Raw genomic sequence first — 26,532 nt, forward strand, 5'->3', positions numbered from 1 at the left:
GAAAAAAAGTGTTTTCATTATACATACATTAAGGGCAAGAATGTTCTGGGAATAAAAATGGAAATAACAATTACACACGAGCAAGTAAATTATTAACTGTGGAATGGTGACAACACCAACACACATCAAAAATACAGAATTTCATTAGGATTCTCAACTACTTACAAGAAACAATAAAAGGACATGCATGAAACAGTATTGGAAATAAATATTTACAGTATCTCAAACCTAAATTAAGGAAAAAATCATCAGTACAAGAATGAACTTCATACCACCAAGAACATAAGACAATTTCCTTACAAATCTAAACTATCTAGCGTCCAATTTTTTATGTTATTCAGATTCATAACTTCCGCCCATATGAAAAGGAAACAAGCCTGTGCATAATCTGGGCCACGTGATGGGTTGGGGAGGGGTATCAGTAATGACCCAGAACTTGAAGGAAAGAGGAAGGTAGTTAGTGAGAGCGAAGAGAGGCAGGAAGTAACTAGTAAGTGATAAAACTAAGCTTATGAAAAGTTTGGCTAAGTATCATCCAACATGATGTTTTATTATGAAAAATGTTTTAAGTACAGAAAAACTACTCCTTGAACAGTTTAAATATACTGGACTTTGGATGAATTTTATTAATTAGATGTCTATAGTGTCTACTCAGCAAATAGTTATTTTAGGGACATGGAAATGGTCACCATTCTGAAGCTCTCTCAAAACTTACTCAATTGCTCGAAAAAAATCAAGTACAAGAAGTCACCAAAACAAAGTACAACATTATCCTTACCACAACCCTAATTCTGACCACATCATTCTAAGTAAAAGACTGGCTGAGTAGCGTCAAAACAGACATTTGAAGCAGTACCTTCATGGAAGCCATTTAAATTGATCTTTCAAAAGCCTCTATCATTGCTTAAAATGCTTAATACTAAAAAATGCCAGAAATAAAGTTTTATACTAAAATATCTCAGTGGGGTCTAAAACTCTGCAATAAAAGTAGACAGAAAATCTTTATCTACAGTTTTTATTTTACTCCTTTTCTTCTTACTAAATGTATGTTAACAAAAAAAACCCTCAAATGATCTAGACAAAAGCTTTTAGCTCAACACATAATTGCAAGAAAATTACAATAATTGTACCAATTAAAATAATCTTGAATGAACAGTATGTCATCTTAATGTTCCAATGGTTTATAGAGGGATCTACTTAATTAGCTGAAATTGCTTTCCAGTGTTAGTATCAAATGTCATTTGTTAAAAGTTGAACAATTTAGAAAATAATTTAACAAAGCAATTTTACCAAACACCAAGAACCAACATTTTCTTTTTCAGCTGAATAAAGCAAGCAGATGTATCATCAAATTGCTATAAAAATAAATGAGGCTTTTTATGGATTAAAAAAATTTTACTACTAGTGTTAAAAATACTATTTTCTGATTGTTTTTACCAAATCAGATTTCTTTAATAAAATAAATGAATATCAATTATATACTGCTGCTTTCTGTCTGCAATAAATAAAATGTTTTATTATTCAAATAACAAGCAATAGCACCAAAGAACTCAACTATGGTTAACTAGAACAGTCATCTGAGTTATTCTAACATATTCCAGTATGATTTTTTGATATACTGATCAAACTGTCTCCCTATAGTTTTTCATTTGAGATCTTAAATTAAGTCAATTCCTTAATGAACTCTCAAAGACTCTTACTAAATTGTCTTTTTCTTTCCCTTAGAATAGCTACAAAACAGTATTTGTAAGTATCTGCAGGCATATAGGACACAGTCATTTCTTTTTTTAAAAAAAAAGACACATATCTCAAAGTCACCCTGCATTCTACCCATTCGTGGATGGCAGGCCCACCAAGAGCTGAAGTCTAAAATAATAAATTAACTTAATTCCAAAGCAAAGGTCTCATTACCTCATTATACCCCCAATATACAAAAGTCTATGTTTATAGCATAGAATATTCTCACTACAAAAATTCACTCCATGCTATTTTTATGATTAAAAATACACTTTCCCCCAAAACTTTTCTTTGACAAATGTTCTATTTAAAAAACAGGGTGAAATTTTACCATTATTTTTAAACTACAGGTGATAATATATTTTCTTTTGTCTGTATGATATATTTTAACTAATTAAAATGTAAATTTCTGAGAACTTCCTTGAACATTAGGAAGTAGCGTGTAAGCTGAGGCTCAAGGGCTGGAAATTAGTGTGAAAGTTTTAAAAGGGCAAGTAATTAATTAGACCTTTTAAAAGGTCTATTAGCAAAGAACGTTAGTTTTAGCCTGAAAAGCTTTCTATCATCCAGAAAGCAGTGTTTCAGCCCATTACTGATAGAACTTGTTAACTGGCTGATTGTTTGAGCCATCACATTTTTACTTTATTCCAGTTGTTTCAAATGTGTACATTTTACTTTCAATCAGAATATATATTCCTCATATACTTGAGTGATGAGGGACAAAAGATATGTTGCATATAATTTACCCTCTAATGGTTTAGAAAAAAGCGTGTGTGGGGGGGTGTGGTAATGCTGTCTTTGTGAATGCTGAAGTATTTAGGTGTGAAATACACTTTCAGATGGTTTGGCAAAAGAAAAGGGTATGTATGTGTGTAGAAACGTGTCTGTAAGTTCCTCAAGGGCATTAGATGCTTTGCACGTTTGTCCCTCTACCCTGCCTCCTCAGGCAGCCCCTGGAACACATAAAAGCACAAAGGACACAATCTGAGCCCTAAGCTACAGTAAAGACCCACACTAAACACACATCACATGAAGAAAATTAACTAGAATGGGTACACTAATGAAAACTGCACCTTTCGTACCCGCTTGTTCCATACCTTTAGAGGTACTGGCTGATTTTGACATTAGAATCAACCAGTGAATAAAGTGTGGTTTGTGATTCATTCTACCACCACAGAACAAAATAGTAGGTTTTTTTTTTTTAGAGCTTTCAAAAGACACATGTATAGATACATAATGATTTTCAATTTGGCATGTGTGAAAAGGTTACTAAAATCACAGGAGTGCACTAAGGAGTACAGCTCTTAGATTCATTTAATTCAAATTATGTCCCTAAGTAAAAATGTTAACAAAGCAACATTTACTGGACAGTCACTGGGGAGAACAAAAGGCATGGGAAAAGGAAAACTTTTTAATAAGAACCAGGTACTTCATCTACACACACATACATACTTTCCTTTTGCCAAACCATCTGAAAGTGTATTTCACACCTAAATATTTCATCATGAATGTCCCCCAAACACCCTTAGCATACCAAAGGATATTAACATTAACTCAAAAACTCAAATTCCCCAACTGCCCACAAAATGCCCTTCAGTGCTCTACTCTTATGACAGATTCCAATCACAGCTCACATGCTGCATTTGGGCTGTAGGATCTCTTCAGTCTCCCTCAGTGGCCAATATGGATGGAACCTAAGCCAGTTGCCTTGTAGCGTGTTTCACATCTCAGATTCATCTGGCCGTTTCTTCATAATCAGGATCACAGTAAAACACGGCTGGCAACAGGAGCACATAGGTGATGTGGTACCTTCTACTGCCTTTTGTCTAGAGTCACATGAGCCTGATGCTGAGAAAGACTGAAGGCAAGATGAGAAGAGGGTGGCAGAGGATGGGATAGTTAGAAAGCATCACTGACTCGATGAACATGAATCTGCGCAAACTCCAGGAGATAGTGAAGGACAGGGAAGCCTGGAGTGCCCAGTCCATGGGGTTGTGAAGAGTCAAACACAACTCAGCAACTAGACAACAACACAATGCTATGCCTCCCATTACTGATGTCAGACTTGATTATTAGATTAAAACTGGTGACAAGTCTCTCCCAGCAAGGGCATTTCTTCTGTGGTTGCACATAACCTGGGGAGTGACACTTTGAGATCATGTGTGCCTCGTGTTCCCCAACAACTTCCCCCCAGTAGTTTTTGCAACCACTGATGATCTTTGCTTGAATCAATGATTATACTGGGGATTAAAAAATAATAATTTTATTTCACTCATTCCTTCTACATTTATTAGCTGGCATTCTAAAACAAAGAATTATTCCTTGTTTGCTCTCTTCTAAGCATTACTATGGACTCATGGGTTTTTTTGTTGATATGTTATAATCCATTACTATCATTTTTCTTTGTGAAAATGGGCCCAAGTTTGAAAGGTGCTCCTTCAGACTACATCCAGTGGCGGTCTGTGCAAACCCTGCTGTCCTCGAACACATCCTTCTCTGGTTTCTGGTACAACAATGCAGACTCCCCTTGAGCTTTCCCGGCCTCTGACCTGGAATTAGCCATTTCTCCAAGGAGTCCAGCTCCAGGTAAGCTCACAGTTTGGGGATATTTTTGCTCCCTTTCACTGGCCAAAGCAAGGGAAAATCTCATTTTAAATTATGAGTTAATAATTTAACATTTCCCAATCCAATCTGCTTTCCATGCAGGAGACACAGGCAACCTGGGTTCAATCCCTAGGTCAGGAAGATCCCCTGGAGGAAGGAAATGGCAACCCATTCCAATATTCTTGCCTGGGAAATCTCATGGACAGTGATGCTGGAGAAGAATCTTCAAGTCCCCTTGAACTGCAAGGAGATCAAACCAGTCAATCCTAAAGGAAATCAACCCTGAATATTCACTGGAAAGACTGATGCTGAAGCTGAAACTCCAATACTCTGGCCACCTTATGTGAAGATCCGACTCACTGGAAAAGACCTTGATGCTGGGAAAAACTGAAGGCAAAAAGAGAAGGGGGCGACAGAGGGTGAGATGGTTGGATAGCATCACCAACTCAATGGACATGAATCTGAGCAAACGCTAGGAGATAGAGAAAGACAGGGAACCCTGGTACACTGCAGTCCATGAGGTCACAGAGTCAGACATGACTTAGCGACCTAACAACAACAAAATCCAATCTAATACCACAGTACTCTTCCTAATTTTTTCCATCCAATATTGGTATTTCCTTCTCCCACAGAGAAAACACTGGCTTCCAAGAATAGCAATTTATTTATTCATTTACTCTATCTTACAATACACGCAAAAGGACTTCAGGAGAATAATAATTCAATTAGAAACAATAAACCTACTAAGTTCAAGATTTCGTTGTAGCTAATTTTGTCCTCAGTATATTCTACTAAGAATAAAGAGTCAAGAGAAAACTGAGTTCCAAGGTGTTTGAATTAATATTTTTCTGTTTGGTTATACTATCAATTTCATATATCATTAGCATCAATTCTTCCTGTTTGTATTCCATATTAGGGTTTGTGTTTTTCTATCCTTTTTGAATTAGTTTTTTTAATATATGAAAGGCAAACCATATAAAAATACACATTCAGAGTACATCTCATTCCCCATCTAAGCATCCTCTTAAGGTAAACATTTTATTACTTTCTGTTTTTTCCTTCCTGTGGGTTGTTTTATATTTTCACAAAAAATAATACATATTTACATATTTATATGTAGATGTCCTTACGCCCCCTTCTTTCTTATACAAATAGGGCATGTTATATACTCTCGCATTTTGCAGTTTTCACTTACTCATGTATCCTTAAAATTTCTCCATATCAAATCATAGTTTTTTTCTCATTTTCTACAGTTAAAAAACACTCTATTATGGTAGATGTGCCATAATTTATTCAACTAATGTTTCTAAAAACATGCAGTTAAGTTATGGTGCTACAGATAAGGTCACAATAAATAACACAATAAATAAATAAGGTCACAATAATGTATAAGTGTTTTATCACTGTGGAGGTGTGTGTTCAGAGTAAATTTCCACAGTGGGATTGCTGGGTGAAAAAGTAAATACATATTTACTTGTTCACCACTGTATCTCCAGTATTGGTGGCAGGGCCCAGCAGACACTTAATAAACTTTTTTTGATTGAACTGAATCATGAATTTTTCTGAGAGCTTTAAAAACCATTTGATAGTTTTACATCTCTCCTGCTTCTATTTCCTGAGAACACAGAGTCTCTCACCAAGTCTCACCCTCTTCATAGAGCATGCATGGGGCCAAGGGTTGAACTCTAAGCGTACAGCCTGTAAAATGTGAAACACTGTCAATGTTTTTGTACTCCTGAGACACAGGAAACTTCTAGGCATCACATTCAATTTATGAAGGTGAAGAGATTGACTTCAGTACTATTTGTACCAAAACCTAAAACTGTGCTCATCCAGCAAATATTCATTATGCAGCACCTGTTACGATGCAAATGTTTACTCATGAAACAAACCAACAGTCTATTACACAACCAAGGAAAACACCAATCATGTATCTCATAATAAAAAGAGGATTTCTAAGCTATCAAAGAGCAGATGCATCCAGTAACACTGCTCTGCAGGCCCCTGGCAGCTGTGGATCACTGCCATCTACTGGAACACCTACTTCACACAGCCCACACAGTTTACAATGATTAACGTAGCATAAATGGAACATATAACCTCAAGAGCTCAAGTGTGTAGACAAATACTACAACCATCCTCTATATTCTTATATCAGTTATTTACCTAAAAATATTAGATAAAACATGTACATGAAAAATGGGGATTGGAAAATAATGAAAACCATATGCTGATCAATCTTAAAAGTTTAATAAAGAAACTCTACACTGAATGGCTGGTCAGGTTTACCATTTTATTTACATGTTCGAAATAATGCTTCAATTATACTAAGTTTTATACAATTGCATAGCCCCCTTGAATTGCATTTTTTCCTAAGAGATACTTTTATTTAGAGTTATAATTGAAAGCTATGAAGGTATTAAGTATTTTGGTAAACAAAGAGGATTATAATTTTTTTTGTGAATTTGACAAGAAAGTGGTACTCTTAAAACCTGACACACTTGACACTACACTGAGCTTTGACTGTGTGTTTTCCCAGAAAAAACGTAATCAATTTCTTTTTCAGAAGTAGATTTTAAAAGTACTTCAAATGACTATAAAAGAACAATAAATTTCTTTACTGTTTAGTGCAAAGTACATTTACCATCCCGTATTTACAGTTTCCCAGGTCCTCCAGATACAAAGCTATGAAAACACCTGCACTAATGATTTGGAAAATGCGACCTCCTCAATACGCTATCAAAACACTTAGAATAAAAAATAAAATGGACATTAAACAATGTTTTAATGTTTGCCTTTTGTATATTTAAATACACAAATTTAATAGGACTATTAATTAAACATCTTTTATCACTAGGTTATACTGAGAAAGAAAGAATCTATCCAAATAAAGCTGTAAATTTTACACGATGGGATATATACCTGTGCTAATACAACTCTGAAATTATAATGGAAGAATTACTAATGAGAATGATTAAACTCAGAACTCTACATTTTATACATATTATTTTGCATTCATTTTGCTTTGTATGCATTTTTTCTTAAGAGTCAACTCAATTTAAAACAAATTTAAATATAAAAAGGTCAGATAAAGTACCTTTCATAGATGGTTTTTAATGTCATTTGATCTGGGATACCCTCAGTCTCTTCCAAATACAATATGAGCCATGAAGTTCTGTACGGCCACTGCTCAGTTAGGTTGATCCAGCTAGCAAGCCTATCCCAGTTGAAACTTATCTGATTGGCTCTCAGTAATCGTCCTTTAAAGAATACAAAAACATTTTAGAATTAATAGGTATGTAACGTTATGTTAAGCCAACCATTCTGTATATTCACAAATAACTAACTTCCACTGTTTTTTAATTTGCCACTTAACTTACACTACAAATTCACACCTAATATTTATATGGCTGCTGGGAGAGGACCAGGGGGATGAGTATAGAGTTTCAGTTTAATGCGGTGAAATGCATTATGGAGATGGATGGTGGTGAAGGTTACACAAATAGTGAAAGTATTTAATACCACCCAAATGAACCCTGGTTAAGATGGTAAATTTTATGTGTATATCATTTAACACAATAAAGAAAAGAAAAAAATGTAATTTGAAAATTAAAGCAGAATAGCAGCATGTAAAAATCTGAACTTCAACATTTTCAATTATAAATTAATTATAGTTATACAAATTAGCATAAAATTATTTTTATACAAAGAGAAAAATTAAACCTGAGGTGAAATTTTTAAATCAAATAAATAACAGTACACAACTGACAGTCGATTTTCACTATCGAAACCAATACTGGTTTTATTAGACACACAGTGCAAAATAAAACTGGTGTTCGGTGGTGTAAACCTATAAACACAGTCCATCCTTTTGTTTCTGGAAGGGAATTGCTCTGTTGATGTTGCACCTTACTGTCTACCACACAACAAGGAAACCCACCTGTCACAGAAACAATGTTGAGCAGTCTCCTCATGGTCTGCGGGCTTATGTCACTGAACCAGTCCTCCGTAACCAGCAGTTTTGTGAGGTCAAAGGACATCTGCCGGGTTATCGTGCGCTGCATCTGCCTTCTTCGGTAAGTGTCCTGAAACGGGGTACCGTCAGTGAGCATGAACCCTCACTTCAACCCTGAGAGCTAGAGGCTCTTTTGAGAAGTTAATACATGTCTATGTCAATAACAAAAACAATCCAAAATTTCAGTCAAAGAGGAAGATGAAATAGTAACAAAGCATTATTATTACTCCCTGAAGTAGCATATGTACCGAACTCTAAAGTATTTCCAGCAAATGCATCAGAGACTATGGTTTAGCTTTGGGTGTACCTGATTTATAGTTGTACAATCAGAGAAAGCCCAATGCCTTGAAAATTATAAATAAGCTGAACTGTATAAAAAAAATTCAATTCAAACTCTTATGGGAGCTCAGTATCTATAGGAACTCTTATAACAAAGCAAATAACCCCTTGCCCAGATTTAAGGATTCAGCATTTTGATTTTTAGGTTATTTTCAAATGTGACAGTTACCGAAAGGGCACAGCTGCTGTATCCTCACGTCTAGTAAGAATGAAAGGCTCTCTACTGGGCAGGGTGGGTGGGGGTTCCATCCAATCAGGAGAAGCAGGCACAATGAGGGTGGTTCTCATCTAAGGTAATGAGACAGGGGAACCCAAGGGTCCAGGCTCCCAGGACAGAAATTCTAAATGGCAACTCATAACCCACTCTTCATTTAGAGCTGTCAATTATCCTTGATACATTATTTCTGCATCCATACTTGTACATGGTAAAGGCATAAAATCAAAATACCTGAAGACAGTTTTTAAAATGTAAAATGTCCCAATTAAAGATTTGCAAACTGGGGGGGAGGGAGGGGGAGCGGGGAGAGCGGGGTGGGTAGTGAAAAATATCACCAATGCTGGCCCAAGTTCGTCATCCATAAGCAGCATTGTTACCATCACTTACCTGCAAAGGTATATCTCCTTTCTTATAATAGCCCCAGTTCTTTACAAAAGGCTCCTAGGATAGGGCAGGGCAGAGAAACTACAGTGTCTCCCAGGAGACAACCAACAGACTGGGAAAGGCACACAAGGTCACTACGTGGGGCTAGAAAAAAAGAGCGCACACCTCACAAACATTAGGGCAGGAGGCCAGCCAACAGGACAACACAGCAAAGACTGGTTCTCACACCATAAGCCTCTCTCACTTACAGCTGTGCTGACAATGGCCCCTGGGACAAGCACAACCTGACCTGGGATGAACCCAATGGTTCTCTGTCCCCAGTGACATCATCTAGGGAGCTTTCAAATCTCACTCTCAGAGGTTCTGATTCAACTGATCTGGAGTGGGACCTGGGCTGAGAGCAGGCTGGGAGAGACCGGGCACTCCTATATAATTTACAGTTATTATGGCTCTAGGTTCAGACATTCCCTGAAAAACCACCAATGATAAAATATACTTTATGAGCTCAATGCAGTATTTATAAAATAAGTAAGCGGCCTTACCTTGGTTTTACTTAAACAGCAGCAATACAAACAAATGGCTCAAAACATACACTATCTTACCCGTCTATTGAGGGCCGTCTTGCTACCAAGTTTTGTCATCTCTCCAAGGCTGTTTTGTGAAACTCTTCTGTCAGCATCTTCCTGCATCCCTAAAAGAGTGTATCAAGAAAGCACCATTTGTCCTGAAACTCTGCTGTAAATGATAGAGTTGTGAAATTCGAACAATACTTTTCAAGGTAAAAGGAAATGCAAAATGAAAACCTGTGGAACCACTTCAAACCCAAAGTACCCGAGGAACTTGATCTTTACCTGCATTATCCGAGCATGGGACATCCCCATTAGTTGTTGAGGTCACAAGAAATCTTCTTGCACTGCTTAGTCCCCGACTGTTGAGGAAAACGGGCAGGTGAACTATATTGCGCATATAGTCATGTCCATTGATGTTTGAGTCACGAAGCACACTATTGAGGTTCTGATTAATTGCCTTTATGATAATATGTGGATCACTTGCAAAAATGGCAATGAATGGGCCTTTTGAAAACAAAACTCGGACCTGTGGTAGAAAAAATGTATAATCACAATAAAAAACTTAAAATTATCCAAAGTAATAAAACCTCTCTTCAAAATCTGCATTAGCCTTTGTGACTACATTTTAAAAACAGCATTTCCTTTTCATTCAAATGTTATTCTATGTGAAAACAAATTTTATTGAAGTTTCAATCTGGTTTTTCACCACCTGACAATTTTTCAACATTTGACAGTAATAGAATCTCCGAAGGAAACAACTGGTCCTGTCCTACTTTGAGACACTCAATCTACATAAGAAGTAAGATCCACAAACATGAGAAATACTCATGAAATACTCATGAGCAGACACGATGCACTGTACACGCTGGTCTAGTAAGAGCAATACACAAGAGAAACACTCATGAAGTCCTCATGAGCAGACACGGTGAACTGCACACACTGGTCTCTGACCACAGGCACACACTGCTGCTTATACCAGACCTTACAGAAAGCCATGAAACCTTTCTTACTTTTTAACAAAAACTCCACAAATTCTGTGGCTTCCCCATCCCTATCTATATTCTAACCATACCATCTGTAGAGAAATTCTAGAGTCACACCCTGGACTTTAGAGACCCCCCTACTCACATTTCCCCTCACACTGCCATTAACCTAAAATTGGTTAAATCTGCTGTTTCTGCATAAAACACACAGTTGTTTTTATAAAAGAAAAAATAGTATTCAAATTCCACTTGACATATTCATGAAGCTGTTCCTCTCAGCTGCCACATATGCGACAGTTACAAGTTTCAAGATGGTTAAGACGTACAGTGTCCAGCATCTGGAGTACTTTGTCCTGCTCACAGGCATCTAGCCCATCGATGATAACCACCAGCCTTGTCTGATTCTGAGTGAAGCTGTCAATGGTTTTTGCCATCCTGGCCATCAATTCCACTTCACACTTAAGAACCTGTGCAAAAGAAAGGATACACTGCGCTGAAGATACAAGAAACTTAAGTACCTCTCTTAAAGAGCCTGAAAGTCGCCTACTGGGAGAAAAGAAAGCCAAAGTGCTTGCTGCCAGCTGTGGTTCCACTTAGTAGAACTGTACTGAATGCATCACCATTTACAAAGTGCCTTCATCTAAATTAAAGCATTTCTTACAAAGAGGTAGACAATGTCGTATCCATTTTAAAAGAACAAACTTGGCTGAAGTGACTTACATGCCAAGATCACATGCTCTGAAGGTCAGAAGACAAATTAGAATGCAAATCCAAATGGTCTACATGCCACACCACAACTGGCTTCCTGATGGCATGTGACCTTGATCAAAGGAAGGGGCTGCGGATAATTGTATAAAGTCCTTTTTACTCTAAAAAGTACATTCCTATCTTCTATGTTTTGGTGGTTCAATTTGTCTACTCTATCAGAGCAACCTAAATTATTAGGTAATAACTACCACCTGAAGGATAATCTTCTAACTCTTTGCTGTTGCTGTTTAGCTGCTAAGTTGTGTCCGTGTGACCCCACAGACTGCAGCACACCAGGCTCCTCTGTCTTCCACTATCTCAAGTTTGCTCAAATTCATATCCATTGAGTCGGTGATGCTATCTAACCATCTCATCCTCTGCCGTCTCCTTCTCCTTTGCCTTCAATCCTTCCCAGCACCAGGCTGTTTTCCAACGAATTGGCCCTTTGCATCTGGGGGCCAAAGTACTGAAGCTATAGTTAACTCTATGAGGATCTTTTTTCCCACATTACACATGCATTTTTCATAGGAAAAATCTGGATTAAAATGAAAAACAAGTGCAATTCTCTAACAGAAAACAGACTCCCTAAAGGCCCAGTGATGATGATCATGGGAGCATATTCACATTAGGACTATTTTCTTTTTTTTATTATTATTTTGGCTGCACCACACAGCTTGTGGGATCTTAGTTCCCTGACCAGGGTTCAAACCTGGGCCCTTGGCAGTGAAAGCAGTCCTAACCACTGGACTGCCAGAGAATTCCCAGAATTATTTTCTAACAAGCAAAGTGTGCTTACTTTCATGAATCCTTCACTTTTCAGCTTGTGCAGTTTGGAGGCAGCATTATGGAGGCGTTTCCTTTGAGAATTCAGAAGTGAGTCCAGCACCTGCCACCATGTTCGACAGTTCAGCACAAACGCCAACCCCACTATGGACGCAATTGATATGAGGACAGCATTCACTGTCATATGCTTCGGGTCAACTCTGAATATAGCCAGAAGAGTAACTGCAGCAATAATGCAGCCAAAGATGAAAAGGAAGATGACAAAAGACGGGAGACAACACGTTTTCTTCCATTTCTTTTTACCTGTAAAATACGACAAATGGTTTTAACATCTCAAACATCCGGAAAACTCCACTCATCACAGTGACAGCATATGACAAACCTGATGTTCATGTTTCCATGCATTTTGTCCATCCCATCCTCAACCTCTCCACATACAGAAAGAAGAGAAGACGGTCCTACCCTGCGTATCTTCAGTCTTGAACACTCGGAAAAGCCTAGTTGCCAAAAAACCAAACTCTCTTTCACAAGCATCTGAGAGGGTGGCGATCATTTCAGCCATTGAAGTTTCCCCGCCTACGCTGGACAGTCTATTATAATCTGTAAACAAAAACCTTTGGGAAAAGGGGAAAGAAAATGTTATGCCGCTACCTAAAGAAACAGTTTCAACATACATCATGTCTATCATGTAGCTGTGTTTCCTTCATGTCTCTGTCAAAACGTTTTTAAAATTCTATTTGTAATTAGGTATCTTCCATTTCTAACAGCTTATATTCTTTTCTTAGGAAAAGACAGTAACAAAAGTTAAATTAGTAGAGTTATACGAAGCAATTCTGACTAAAAGCAGAAAAGGGAAAAGGTTATGACAGAACTTAGACAAAGGAGCCAGACATCTCCCCAGATCTCATGACACAACAATTCAACAGTGGCGCCCCACATCAGTCAGAAAGAGCCGCACAAAGAACATTTTGTAAACACCAACTGAAGAGATTAGAACCTTGAGAAAATAGTATAGTAGTTAAGAACTTGATGCCATTTAAAAACTCAAGCTTCAGAATGTCCTATTTATAGCTTACTCATCTACGAGGGGTTGAGAAAGAAGTTATATTCTTTTCCTAGTTGTTCTGTGAAATAACTGAATTATTTGCATTTTGAGCCTCTGAATGGGCATTACTTCTGCATTAGTTCCTTTATTCCTTTCTACTGCTAAACTCCCATCTTAATCTTATAGACAAGCACTGCCTTCAAAATACAATCCAGGATCACAGTGTACTCTATGTATGCCTGGTCTTAATTAAATTAATGCTATTTTAGTTGTTCTAACTTTTTATAAGATAATGATCTCATTAATTTTAAATGCTTTTAATTTATGTAAAAATATCTTCCCCAACTCTTTTTATTCTATTCTGTGTTTTCTGTTTTTCATTTTAACTTCTCATTTTAAATCATTTTCTTAACACTTAATCCTATATACCATTTATTTACCTGTAAGGTTTTATTTTTATCTTCTTCTCATAGTTCTGATGTCTTACCAGGTTTGGTCCATTCACTTTCAGCTTAACTTACACATATTTTATCTTACAATAATTTCTAAATTCTTAATCTTTGCATATTGAATTATTTTACTAATTTCTGTTGAATTCCTTCTACTTTCAGTTCTTTAACCTTTTTTTTCCATTTTACTTTCCTCTGGGGCCCTCCAGATTGCCTTTACTCTTTGACTTACAAGTTTCTCATCTTTTCTGAACTGTTTGCTCATACCGTCCCATTATTATCAGGTATTATCATACCTAATAATGATATCATTATCATTTGATATGATGATAACTTTAGAGGAGTGGGTAAATACATATCCACAGGTGAGGAAAGAACAGCCTGGAGCACATGCTGAGTTGCCAAGGCCACACCCTGATGTCAAAAGGTTCCAGGACTCCATCTTAGACCCAGTACTCTTTACTGATTTGTCCAAAGGATGGTAACAAGTATCGTAAGGGGGCAATGTGGGGCTTCACTCAAATAAAATTTGGCAAACCAAAGTTAAATATAATTTTTTATGAAAAGGTGTCTCTGATCCTGTAATGTACATGAGGGAGATGTAATATGAAGAGTTTTCCAAGTGTATTTGACCAGGGCACGTTTATTTCTCACATTAAAAAAGTTTAAGGGATCAATGTGTTTTTTTGGTCTCTTAAAAAAAACATGAGAAAAGATGCATTATCAACTTTCATTTGCTTCATCTTATTAAAAGTTACTTCTGTCAAAGGGACCAACTCACCTCACAGGTAGAGCTTTAGTGGTTTGCTCTGGCAGCTCAGGTGGGTTCACAAACATCAATTTGAGGAGGAGCTCCAAATAGCCAATATGTCTTGCCAATCTAGTACTGAGGACCCAGGCCCAATTCCAACTCTCTCCTTCCCTCCGTCCACCAAAGTAAATGACAACTAAAAGTCAAAGTTTTAAAAAAAATTATCCAGAACAATCATTAGTCAAGCAGCCTCTTTTCTGCAAACAGTCAAGTATCAAGTAGTGACAGGTAAGCTTACATACTTTTCATGGTCCCTTGTTATTTCCTAACTAGTCCTTAAAGAATTCCTCAACTAATTAACCTCCCCCAACATACATCTGGAGCATCCCAGAATCCACCTGCCAATGCAGAAGACGTAAGAGATCTGGGTTTAATCAGGAAGATCCCCTGGAGTAGGAAATGGCAACCCACTCCCGTATTCTTGCTGGGAGAATCCCATGGACAAAGGAGCCTGGTGGGCTAGACTATGGGGTCACAAAGAACTGGATACAACTGGGCGGGCACCTGACCAACAGCAGTAGCAAAAACATATCATCAGGTATGTGAAAAAGAGAAAGTAAGCTGACTAAAATGTGACATAATAAACACAATCAGAAGGATAATGCCTTAAACCAAAGCATATCCTTTAGTTCATATTCAAATGTCAGAATGACTGGTTTTATCTCTATTTGTGACTGCTATGAAGTTACCAACAGTAAACCTATTTCCTTTCTTGCAACTGAAGACAGTCCTAAAAACAGGGATTATATATATTTATTACTTTGCTTTTAGATAAATAAAAATTACAGTCATGATCAAAATGATCAAGAGCATGCCATGATGTCTATGAAGACTTATTTTCAAAACAGATTCAAATATAAATCATTAACATAAAAAAGGGAAGTAATTTAAAGTTCTGCTTCAATATTAACAAGTAGTGCACTAGCTTTTGAAGTTTTGCCAGGCAGGCTGGGGACAATGCTCCTGTAAGCCAACTTACAAAATAGAAAAAAATCTATATTTTCACCTAAATAGGAAAACCACTTAGAGACTTTAGAAAACAGACACAGATACAATTTTAAATAAAATAATGAGTTTTTACATTCTCTACATTTTTGAAAAAGATAAAAGGCAAAGACTTACTAAAAAATATATACAAGACAGCCAAGAAGCTCAATGACACTGCAATTCCAAGATTTGGGTCTACTGTAAAAGCAAACAATAAACCAAGCCCTCCACAAAGGAGCAGGGTCAGAAACACCACAAGCCATGAAAACTGAAACAGAGGTTCAATCTGTTGTCCTGCAAAAGTTTTCATCTCATCTGAAAGAGAAATTAATAAGAAAACATTATTTAAGAAATAAAACATTTGGAAAATTTCACATTTTCACTATAAACATTTATTTACCTACTAGAATGTTGCTACTTAACCATGCTAACCAATGTTCGCTTTTGCTAAGAATCTCATTCCTTAGAGGCACATTTACCCTTGACCCTTGCCCTACCCACTCTCTTGCATCCTACTGAAAATGTACAAAATCCTCTCTCATATATTCCCATCTGTCAAGGTTTTTTGTTGATATTTTGAGATTTGTATTATGCAACCAACAAAGTATTTCCATATATAAAACTAAAAGTTATTACTTTGCTATGTGTCTTCAGAAAACATAGCATCACCATTCCTCTGCACCTCCTCACCACTTCTCCCTCCAGTTACATTTGAGGATCACTGCTCTTAAAGGTGAGCCCAAATAAGCCTGGAACAAGTCATTCATTCCTACTACCAAACTTAGTAAAAGAAAAAAAAAAAAAAAGTTTACAGGCAATACTGAAACCTGTCCTTGAAGAAACAAGTAAGATTTTGCCAAGCAAAAGGAGTGGGGTCTCAGGTCAGAGGTCGGGGGAGATGTCTAGGAAGCTCCTACAGAGGAGCCACTCCATAAGTGTCTGGTCTGCACCTAGCAGAGCAAACAGCCATCTGTAACTACAGCGCTGAGCATGCACAAGAGGTAGTGCTGGCAGGTGGGAGCACACAAGCTCACATGTCTGCGAAGGGCCCTGGTTCAAGATATCTACAGGTTTAAGATATCTATAAACAGTGCAGGCAGGAAATCTGCTACAGCGGGGTTCTAATGCAGTGTGATGTTTGTTTTAGAAAGAGAACTCAAATGATTGGGTGGAGGATCAATCACACACCCATACATAAAACTTTATTTTTACTTAAAAAACACACAAGAGAAAACCTTGTTATATACACAGACACTTTATAAACAAGCCCTTTACCTTCTAGTTTCTTGAGTAAGAAGGATTTACCACTTCCCCACTGTGCATACAGGCCCACACAAATGGGCGGCTGCATGGTAGGCTCACTGAGAATATCTGCCAGGGCACTGCTATACAGATCGTAACCAAGCATGTCACCATCTGTCTCGGTAGGAGACAAGTGTCCTGTAATTATAAACACATGATACCCTAACATTAAAAAGAGACATTATTATTATAAAGGAGCATCAATGCTCAAGTATTAATTGTTAACTCAATTAAAGGAAAAAAAAGGTTGAAAGTGTTAGTTGCTCAGTCGTGTCTGATTCTCTGTGACACTATGGACTGTAGCCCATCAGGCTCCTCTGTCCATGGGATTCTCCAGGCAAGAATTTGGAGTGGGTTGCCATTCCCTTCTCCAGGGGATCTTCCTGATCCAGGGAATGAACCCCAGTCTCCTGCATTGCAGGCAGATTCTTTAACATCTAGGCCACCAAGGTTAGACCTGTGTAAAAACAGGTTCAAAGGTTAATAAGTTAATACCATATTTCACAGAACTTAAGATACCTACTAATTACAAGAGGCATCATTATTATGTTCAACTGAGAGAAGAAGAAATGTTGCCAAATTATGACACAGTGCTTTCTCACCCATCAATTATAAGACAAAGTCCAACTTCAAGGATACTAAAATGTGGAGTAAAGTGTATTATAAAATCAATAAAAAGATTAAAACAGAAACTAGTCCATAGGAATCAATTTAATATGTACAATACGAATAAAAATAAACCTATAAAATGTTAGTTAAAAACACAAGAGATAAGCAGAGAAAAAAATATTCTATGGTTCCAAGCAGAAAGGGTCAATGACTAAAAAATAGCAATTCTCCCCAAATTAATCTATCACTTTAAGGCAATCTCAATAATATTCGATGAGAATATTCTAAAAAATTAAAAAACAAGAATAGCTATGAAAAAAATTTAAAGACTACCAACAATTAGCTCTCTTTGGAGAAGAATCAAAATATATTCTAAAACTACAATAATTATAATATCATAGAACTCACACAGGATATTAATGTAAGTGGCATGTCTAATCAGTGGGGAAAGGATGAATTAGTAGGTGGTGTTGGGAGAAGTAAGCCATTCTTTTTTTTTCCTTCTTTTTAATGAAATTAAAACTCTACATCTGATACTTCAACAAAAATAAGTTTCTGAAACAAAAAATTAAACGTAAAGAGTAAAACTATAAAAGTACAAGAAAATATAAGAGAAAAACCTTTAAAAATCTTTGTGTGGAAAAGAGCTTCCCTTCTCAATATAATATTAAAGCCAGAGCTGTAAGAAAAGGTCAACAAACTACAGATTTATATAACTTTCGAACGGGGAATAAAAAAACTCCCATCACCATAAACAAAGAATAATCTGGGGAGAGAGATACAATATTTAGCTGGATTCAGGATCAATATCCTTAAAAACACAAAAGTCAATTTTATTAAATACTTTAAAAGAAAAAGAGGACAAAGGATACAACGAGGAAAATAGTAAAAATGCAAATAGGCTATAAATGTTATTAAAAGATCTCAATCTCACTAATAATTTTACAATGGAAATTTATATCAAAGTTTTTTATTATCAACCTGATTAGCAAAGGTCAATAAGAAGCTGGAAATATCCAGTGTTAGCAAGGTTTTAGGGAATTGCACAAATGTGGCCTAAGGAAGAAGAGATTATTACAACCATTTTGGAAAGTCTATCAAAACTGAATACCCAGTGACTTGCCAGTTCTACCTCTAGAAGTTTATTCCAAGAAAATAATCCTAAAAATACAGAGTTAATGGATATTTGTACAAGTATGTCCACTGACGCACTAGCTTTTAATTGTAAAACAAACAAAATATTTATCAATAAAGAACTGAACATACTATTAAAACTTTGAAACATTATGCAACAATCATTTAAAACTTTTATAATATGGTATCTCAAGTTTTTTTAAGGCTATATACATAGTATAGAAATGTAAAGAATTTACAATTTGTCCAAACAATGACAAATTAGGAGATAAGGGACAATGGGAAGATTGCACTTTTTTCTACTATATTTGTGTTTTCATCCTTAAAATTTAATGCATGTATTATTATCATCAGAAAAAATATTTTAAAATGCAAAACTCAATACAATAGAATCATACTTAAAAACAAGATGTAAGTAAACAGCAAAACTGGAAGGTGGCAGGATTCTACTCTCCTGTTGGTTTCTAGGACTAACATGTCTCTTTTTAATTTGAGTAGAAAATTGCTCCATATTTTAAAAGACCACATTTGAATGATTAGAGTCTCATGTGCATCCTCTACAAGCAAAAACTACTTTAGTACAATATTCAAGGCATTATGCTGGGTGTTACGGAGGATACAAGATAAGAAGAAAGAAAACCTGCCCTGAATAACTTGGAATCTGGGAGAAAATTCTAAAAGAAACAAAATAAAAGGCCATATGTAATAGGTATTTCAAAAGGATTATTAACACAGTGCTTAAGTATTCAAATGAGGCAAAAATTTTATCTGGTTAGGCAGATCAGTCAAAACGTCACTGAGAAAGAGACGGTTGACCCCAGCCTTGGAGAAAGAGGATTTTAACAAGAACATTCATGGGAATGGAGTGGGCACAACACAAGCAGAGGCAGAGAGCCACTCACTGAAAACAGAGCATGTTGATAAAAGAACAAAGTTTACGTGAGAGATTAATAGGGGGAAGAGATTTTTAGAAAAGTAGGCTAGATTTTGAAGGTTTTAAAAGCTACTGTTGACTCTGAATGTACTTAATTTAGAATGCTCCAATATAATGCAAACGAACTCTAGACAGGAAGAAGTTACTTTTCTACAGCAAAATAATAACATTTTCACCTTTTATAATCTCTGGTTAAGTGATAAACACAAAACTGCTGTCATTCTCTTAATTTTTTCATAGACATTCATTTCTTAAAACCTCAGGCAGATACAAAACCCAATACTTACTGGCTCCAAATATTTGAGTTAAAATACTTTTCTGATGGCTACAGTCAATATTGTAGGGAGTCTCGCCTGCTTTGTTGGGTCTATACAGTAACCGTCCATCTTTGGGGTTTCTTAAAAGGAGTTCTGCCAGTTTCCGACTTCTCCCACGAATAGCAATGTGCAGAGGGGTGTCTCCTTTCTGTAAACAGTGAAGGGACACTTGAACTTCCCCATTTCTCATGGACGAATATACAGAATAACATTTTTCATATTTCTACAAAATAACAGAATACCCAAACTCTCCATATTTTTCATATGAGTTTTTATTTCTATCTTCCTTGCAATTTTCTTTCTCTAGTTCCTTCCCTAGCTTTTCTTGGGTAGGTATTCTTTCTTCCAGAGCCTCCAGAATGAAAGAGCACAAGGAACAGGTTTCCCCTGCTGCTTCCCACAGGCCCTGGATCCATTTCCATCATAAGTTAATGGTACTTCCATCTACCATTCAGATACTAACTGTCCACCTATGTCAACCGTCTTCCTCAACTAATTTATATTCTATTTCACAATGCTCTCGTCGTCGGTCTACACAGCATCTCAGTCCATATTGGTATTTCACTATCACAAGTGAACTTGTCTTTCCCCATGCCCTTGGTCACCATCATCGTCTTTCTCTACACTTTCTCCCTCGGAGTCCTCTCTGTTGTATCCACGTTCTCTGCCTACTTACCACCTCTTCATTCCCTCAGCTTTCACCTCTCTCAAACATCAACCTGCCTTCTTCCCTTATTAGGATCTCCATCACTTTACTCTTCATATCCAGCACTAATGAAAACCATCATGTAAAAAAGAAATTTAGTCCGCAAAGACTAAACTTATTCTCCACCTTTTACTTTACAAACATCTCTTAAAGACAATGACCCAAAACCTAACAGATGAAATTCTCAGTTCCCGCCCACTCTGGTCACTCCAGAACGTTAAATGGAAATGATGTGCCACATTCTTCCTGTGGCTTATCTTGATTCTTTCCTCTTGTTTCTCTGCAACAAGATCCACCCTGGTGACATCATCCTTGCATGGTGCTCAATGCAGCTCAGCTCCCCGTAACTGATCTGAGCCACAGAGGGAACACAGGAAGGAACTTCTTAAACTGAGCCTGCCCACTCCTCAGCACCTCTCAGAACAGCCAAGATCTCGCAGCATTCAAATCCCACACAGATATCCCCAGTCGGTAATCTCTCCTTCCATAAAATAACATGAGACTCCCCTAAGTCCACCAGGTATACAGGTTGGTCTTACCAACTGCCCTATGCTCTCTGCACAAATGTTTTATTACTACCTTATCGACAGCAGACACTTTGGCTCCTTTATCCAGCAGCAGCTCTACCACTTCTATGTTTCTCATCTTGGTAGCCTTTATAAGGGGTGTTTCGCCATCCTGTGGGTACAGATAAAAAGGTTTGCCAGATTAATACCTTTAGTCTTTAAAGTCACATAAACACACGTCAAGAAGTCAAATATTTGCTCAGTCTATATTGAAAATGTTCTCAAGAAAACACAGTTGCAAAAACTAACAAGAAAGTGCTTTTCCTTCCATAACCAACCACTTGTATCAAAATACTTATATGTCACTCAGCCAAGCAAAGGATGTACCCACTACTTGCTTATTAAAGAATGACCTAATTGCTTTCAAAACCAAATTAAGAGAAAGAAGAGACCATAGTTCAGCACTGAATTAGGAAGAAGCAAAATGTGGTCAGAAGCCACATGTGGTCAGAGCAGCTGACACACAGTTCCAAAAGAAAAAAGATTCCAAGGAGCCTGCAAACTAGAAGGTATCCCAGGACACTGCAGTCACTATCACTGGTTCAGATAACACTGCTCCAAATCTCTGGTAGATGAAACAGGGCTGTATTATGGGTGCTTCCATAAGTCTGCTTTATTCAGGAAGAATTCCTGCCATTTCATTTCAGAATTTCAAATATAATTTCCTCAAGAACAACTACTACACAGAAGGCCAAATATAATCACTGAGGTCTTACACAGTTTTATACTTTTCACATGGAGTAAAACGGACTAAAGTGGTTGGTTTGAGGAACCAACAACCACACAAACTGATCTTTTAAAAAGAAACATGTTCGGCATTCCAAACAACAGGAGCATAAAATAATTCTGGGGAAATGATCTGGCCACAGTTTATGAACAGCTGATACTGTACTTTCTGAAAGTATCTAATTAAAATAACAAATTACACAGTGTATTCTGCTGTGAATACACAACTCCTAAAAGGATATAAAGCTATTCCTCAACTTAATACAGAACACTACCAGTAAAATCCCTGTCATTCTAATATCAAACAGTTGTAAAAACTGAAGGAAAAAAAAAAAAGCACTACTAACATTCAGCATTAGGTATTGCTAAAAGGATAGAAATGGCGTTTATACCTTCGTGCATATTTCAGTGTCAGGATTGCACTGTAAGATGTCTCTCACCATTGTTGCATTTCCTTTCTCAACAGCCCAATACAAAGCAGTCTTATTGTCCTGTATTAATTTTAAAAATCAACAATCACTTCATATAAGACAGAATATTAAAAATTCATCAGTATTAACATTTCTGTCAGAAAGCATTAATATATTTTACCAAGAAGCAGCATGATAGAAAATAATATTAATCCTTATTGTACCTTGCCTTTACTTGTGGGAAATTCTTTACAAAAGAAGTCTAGAAAAACTTAACACTTCTTGATTAGGAAGCCACAACCCCACACAGCTGATAGGGTCAACTATGCTTCTGGAATGCAATTAGGTTTCAGGACCCCACACTGTGTTAGAGGTCTTCAGGACTTGAGCTGTATCCTTTGAGAAGTCACGTAAATATTCTGACCTTGGCTTGTAGCTTTTCATCTGCCCAATCTTTTCAAAAGATAATGCATGAAAATGTACTACACAAACATAAGCTGAATTGTTTCTGTCATTCTCAGCTTCCTTAATCTCCACCCATATCCATAAACTGATTTTCATCAGATCCTTTAAAATCCTATCTAGTTCAAACACCAAAAATAGATTCAAATGGATTTTGAAAGCAGAGCTAAAGAAGAAAAACAAAAACTGATTAAAATGTTGGAAAACAGAATTGACAGACACAAAGGAGTTAGATAAAAGTCAAAATAGGTGATCAAGGCACCTACTTTTAGTGAAAATATGATTTTTTCCTCAATGAATGACTTTCAGCCACTATCACACTGTTTGCTTCCCCAACATTTTCTCAACACAGTTCCCTTCTCAAAACTGCACACTAGCTTCTGAACCTTCTGAGTCTGACACTCTAACCTCTCTGGTCCTACATCCCTTTGTACTTTACTCTCTCCCATCCCACCCTCCTTAACAACCTGATTTATTCATTAGCTAAGGACTACAGTCTTTCACTTTCCCACTTTCCTGAACTTTCTCAACCCATTATTCTACTATCCTTGCCTGAATTACTCAGCCTTTCTTCATCCAAACTCGACCAATTTTTCAAACTAGCAAATTCTACCTTCCCTCAAAAGTTCTCCTTAACGCCCTCTTTCACCACCTCAAGACTCTTACGTTTGAATCTTCACTAGGCAATCAACCATACACTATCTGATATCAAAAGTGGCATCACTTTTTATGTTTAGATAAAAATGTAAGTTTAAGTATAAACTAAATGAACTAAAACCTTCTGAACTAAAATACATGTTTCTTACAGGCAAGAGGTCCGTGTTAAAAGACTCTCATGGCATTTGGCGTAATGTTTATTAGTTTGATTCAAAAATGGATTTGTATACAAGGAAAAAACTGAGCAGAAATACAGACTGTCCAACTGCAAAATGGGTTGTAAAGTACAGATTTTTCCCTTTTAATCTAAAGCTTTTGACATACTGAATAAATTTACAACTTTAGGAGTGCTTTTACCTAAAATGAATAACCTTTATAGCTCTGTGAGCTGTGACTGCCTTAAACAAAGTCCACAGGCACTACCAAGTGGTCCTGAGAAAGGCAAGCAAGTGGGGGAAAGGAGATGAAAGACTAAAAAAAAAAAAACAAAATAGGAATAGAATAATACACGGATGAAGAAGACAAACAGAGGGAGAATACTAAAGAAAACAAGTCACACACACTCAAAGTGCTGCCATTTCTCAGTATTATAAACTATTTATTCCAGGATTGAATATATTTAGACATTAATAAGGGAGGGGTACTTGAAAAACATGAGCTTATTTATGGTGCATTTCTATCTAACTTGACATTAATACAGAAATTTCAAAATAATGGCAGGGAAACTTAATTATACAGGCATCCATTAAATATATTAGTCTTTATAAGTTTAACTTCACAGGAAAACTCAAAGAATGACATTATGATCAACCAACATATATGACCAACTACAGTCACAGGTTTAACAGTCTGTAATCACACACACCTGTCCTCTAATGTCAATATCAGCATATTTTTGTAGAAGTGCTCGAACAATTTCCACATGACCACCTCTGACAGCACCAATTAAGACAGTATCTCCACTCTAAAAAGACAAAAAAAAACAGCCAGAGATAATTGATGAGGAAAACAAAAAATACTGTTTTGAAATTAAGATTAATCATATATTAATACAATAAATTTTTTTGGAAATGTCTTGGGAAAAAAGTATCTCAGATACTTTCCATAAACAACAAAGTTTTTAGGTAACTAGTATTAATACCTGATATTAATAGCCTGTAGAATAAGGGACAGAAAACTATACATCAAAATGAGGACATTTATATCTGAAATTCCAGGACAAAAGTTTAGAAAGGTAAGTCACTCAGAACAACAAGCCATTCTATTTTGAAGGCACCCTCTCATTACAAATGTAAATTAAATAAAATGACACCATGACTGTCAATGAACCAGATGAACCTTTGCAAATTACATAACACAAACCCCTTGGAATCATGCTATCTGACAAAAGCCACTGACTCTAAAGGGAGCTGCAAAGCTAGAGCCATCTGTGGGTTTATAACAACGTTTAATTAAGGGAGAAGGTTGGTTCCCAGAACAGAATCTATATTCTACTTGGCAGTACAGGCCAAGAATGCCCAGGACTGACTCATTCCTCAATACAAGGTTTAGATGAAGTTCATTACCTCATTAAGGACAGCTCTGCCCTAAAATTATATTCACCAAGCAGTAATCATTATTAATTATATCTTTCCCTACTTCAAATACTGTAGATGGCCTTTTTTTTTAACTGCTAAATTACAAATCAGTTACACGGGTTTGAGTTGGATCATTCCATGAGCTATGGCTCATCTCCATCCTAAGCGGGCCCCAGTGGGCTGCAATTCAAGATGCAGGCCATTGAGAACTGAGCCACGATGTAATATCTTAACTACTACATTAAAAGTATAAACCCATGGCAGAAATACTTTGAGAATATTAGCATTAATGTGGGTTCAAACTAGGATATTAACACAAGGTTCTAAATATTCCATTGCTTACTATGTGCCATGCACTATTCTAGGCTCTAGGAAATAAGTTAGACAAGGTCCCAGCTCCGGGAGAATGTATAGTCTAGAGGAGACTCACAGACAACATACAATAAACAAAAATAAAAAACAAGATAAACGTAATGCAAATAAAAGAGAGTGATGCAATAGAAAGTGACTGGGGAGTGACTTTAGTGACTGAGAATTCAAGACTAATGTGTACAGTATGGGTCTTTAACCCAGGATAGATGGTGGAACCATCTGAGATGGAGAAGTCTGAGGGGAAAGCAGGTTGGGATCAAACAAACAAAACATCTGTTTTGCTGAAAATTAAGAGGACCATTAGACACTCACATGGAAAGTTTAAGTGGAAATGGACATGCAAGTGTACACTTCTGAGAAGAGATCACAGCAAGAGATACAAACTTGAAAACTCTATTAAGTGTAAGGGTGGTACCTGAAGTCTTAGAACAATGAACACCACCAGCCATGAACAAGACCTACAGTAAGGATGATTTTAAGATCACATTATCAATACTATTTTTTTTAACTGAAAAGAACACCCTTCACAAAGATTAAATATGTTTTAACTTATTAGTTTTAAAGGTAGAAATAAAACATCTTAACTACGTTATACAGAAGAATCTTGAAAGGTGTTGAGAAGTTAAGGTACTTTCCATCAGTATCACCACTGGAAGACAAGTTCTAAATAGACAACCTACCCTATCAGGTATGTTCACATATGTCCCAGCATCAAGGAGATCCTGTACAATTTCTGTATGTCCCTCCTTCGATGCGATCATCAAGGCTGTATTTCCATCCTTATCTGTTAAATTTACATTTGGATTACGCTTCAAAATTTCTTTCACTGACTGTGTGTAGCCTCCTTTTACTGCCACAATAAGTGCGGTCATTGAATTCTAAAGAACAAACAAAAAAGTCCAATAAATTAGTCATTTCAGACAACTTAATTTATGCCCTAGTCAAAAACTGATGTTTTCAAATAGGTGACCTATAATTACTAATTATTTCTGATAATAAAATGCCAACATAAATAATCAGAAGTGATCATACCAAAAGTGGGTCAGGAAGCATATTTTCCATTCTTGAAGATGTGTTAGTTCTCTGACAT

The 26,532-nt window shown here is 36.6% G+C and overlaps 1 protein-coding gene across 1 annotated transcript in view; it reads right to left on the reverse strand.

Moving 5' to 3' along the window:
- Positions 1-26,532, reverse strand: part of KIDINS220 (kinase D interacting substrate 220) — a 91,221-nt gene that overhangs the window by 37,928 nt on the left and 26,761 nt on the right. Inside the window, exons 8-22 of the mRNA XM_068980382.1 lie at positions 26,123-26,320; positions 24,359-24,457; positions 22,357-22,455; positions 21,252-21,350; positions 19,937-20,114; positions 16,946-17,110; positions 15,806-15,985; positions 14,654-14,819; positions 12,841-12,992; positions 12,392-12,681; positions 11,175-11,315; positions 10,148-10,391; positions 9,899-9,987; positions 8,282-8,426; positions 7,439-7,601 (exon numbers count right to left, since the gene is read on the reverse strand). Coding sequence (XP_068836483.1) covers positions 7,439-7,601; positions 8,282-8,426; positions 9,899-9,987; positions 10,148-10,391; positions 11,175-11,315; positions 12,392-12,681; positions 12,841-12,992; positions 14,654-14,819; positions 15,806-15,985; positions 16,946-17,110; positions 19,937-20,114; positions 21,252-21,350; positions 22,357-22,455; positions 24,359-24,457; positions 26,123-26,320 — 2,408 coding nt within the window. The remainder of the gene's footprint in view (positions 1-7,438; positions 7,602-8,281; positions 8,427-9,898; positions 9,988-10,147; positions 10,392-11,174; positions 11,316-12,391; positions 12,682-12,840; positions 12,993-14,653; positions 14,820-15,805; positions 15,986-16,945; positions 17,111-19,936; positions 20,115-21,251; positions 21,351-22,356; positions 22,456-24,358; positions 24,458-26,122; positions 26,321-26,532) is intronic.

This window comes from Capricornis sumatraensis, chromosome 1 (assembly GCF_032405125.1).
Source record: "Capricornis sumatraensis isolate serow.1 chromosome 1, serow.2, whole genome shotgun sequence".
Taxonomy (NCBI): Eukaryota; Metazoa; Chordata; class Mammalia; order Artiodactyla; family Bovidae; genus Capricornis; species Capricornis sumatraensis.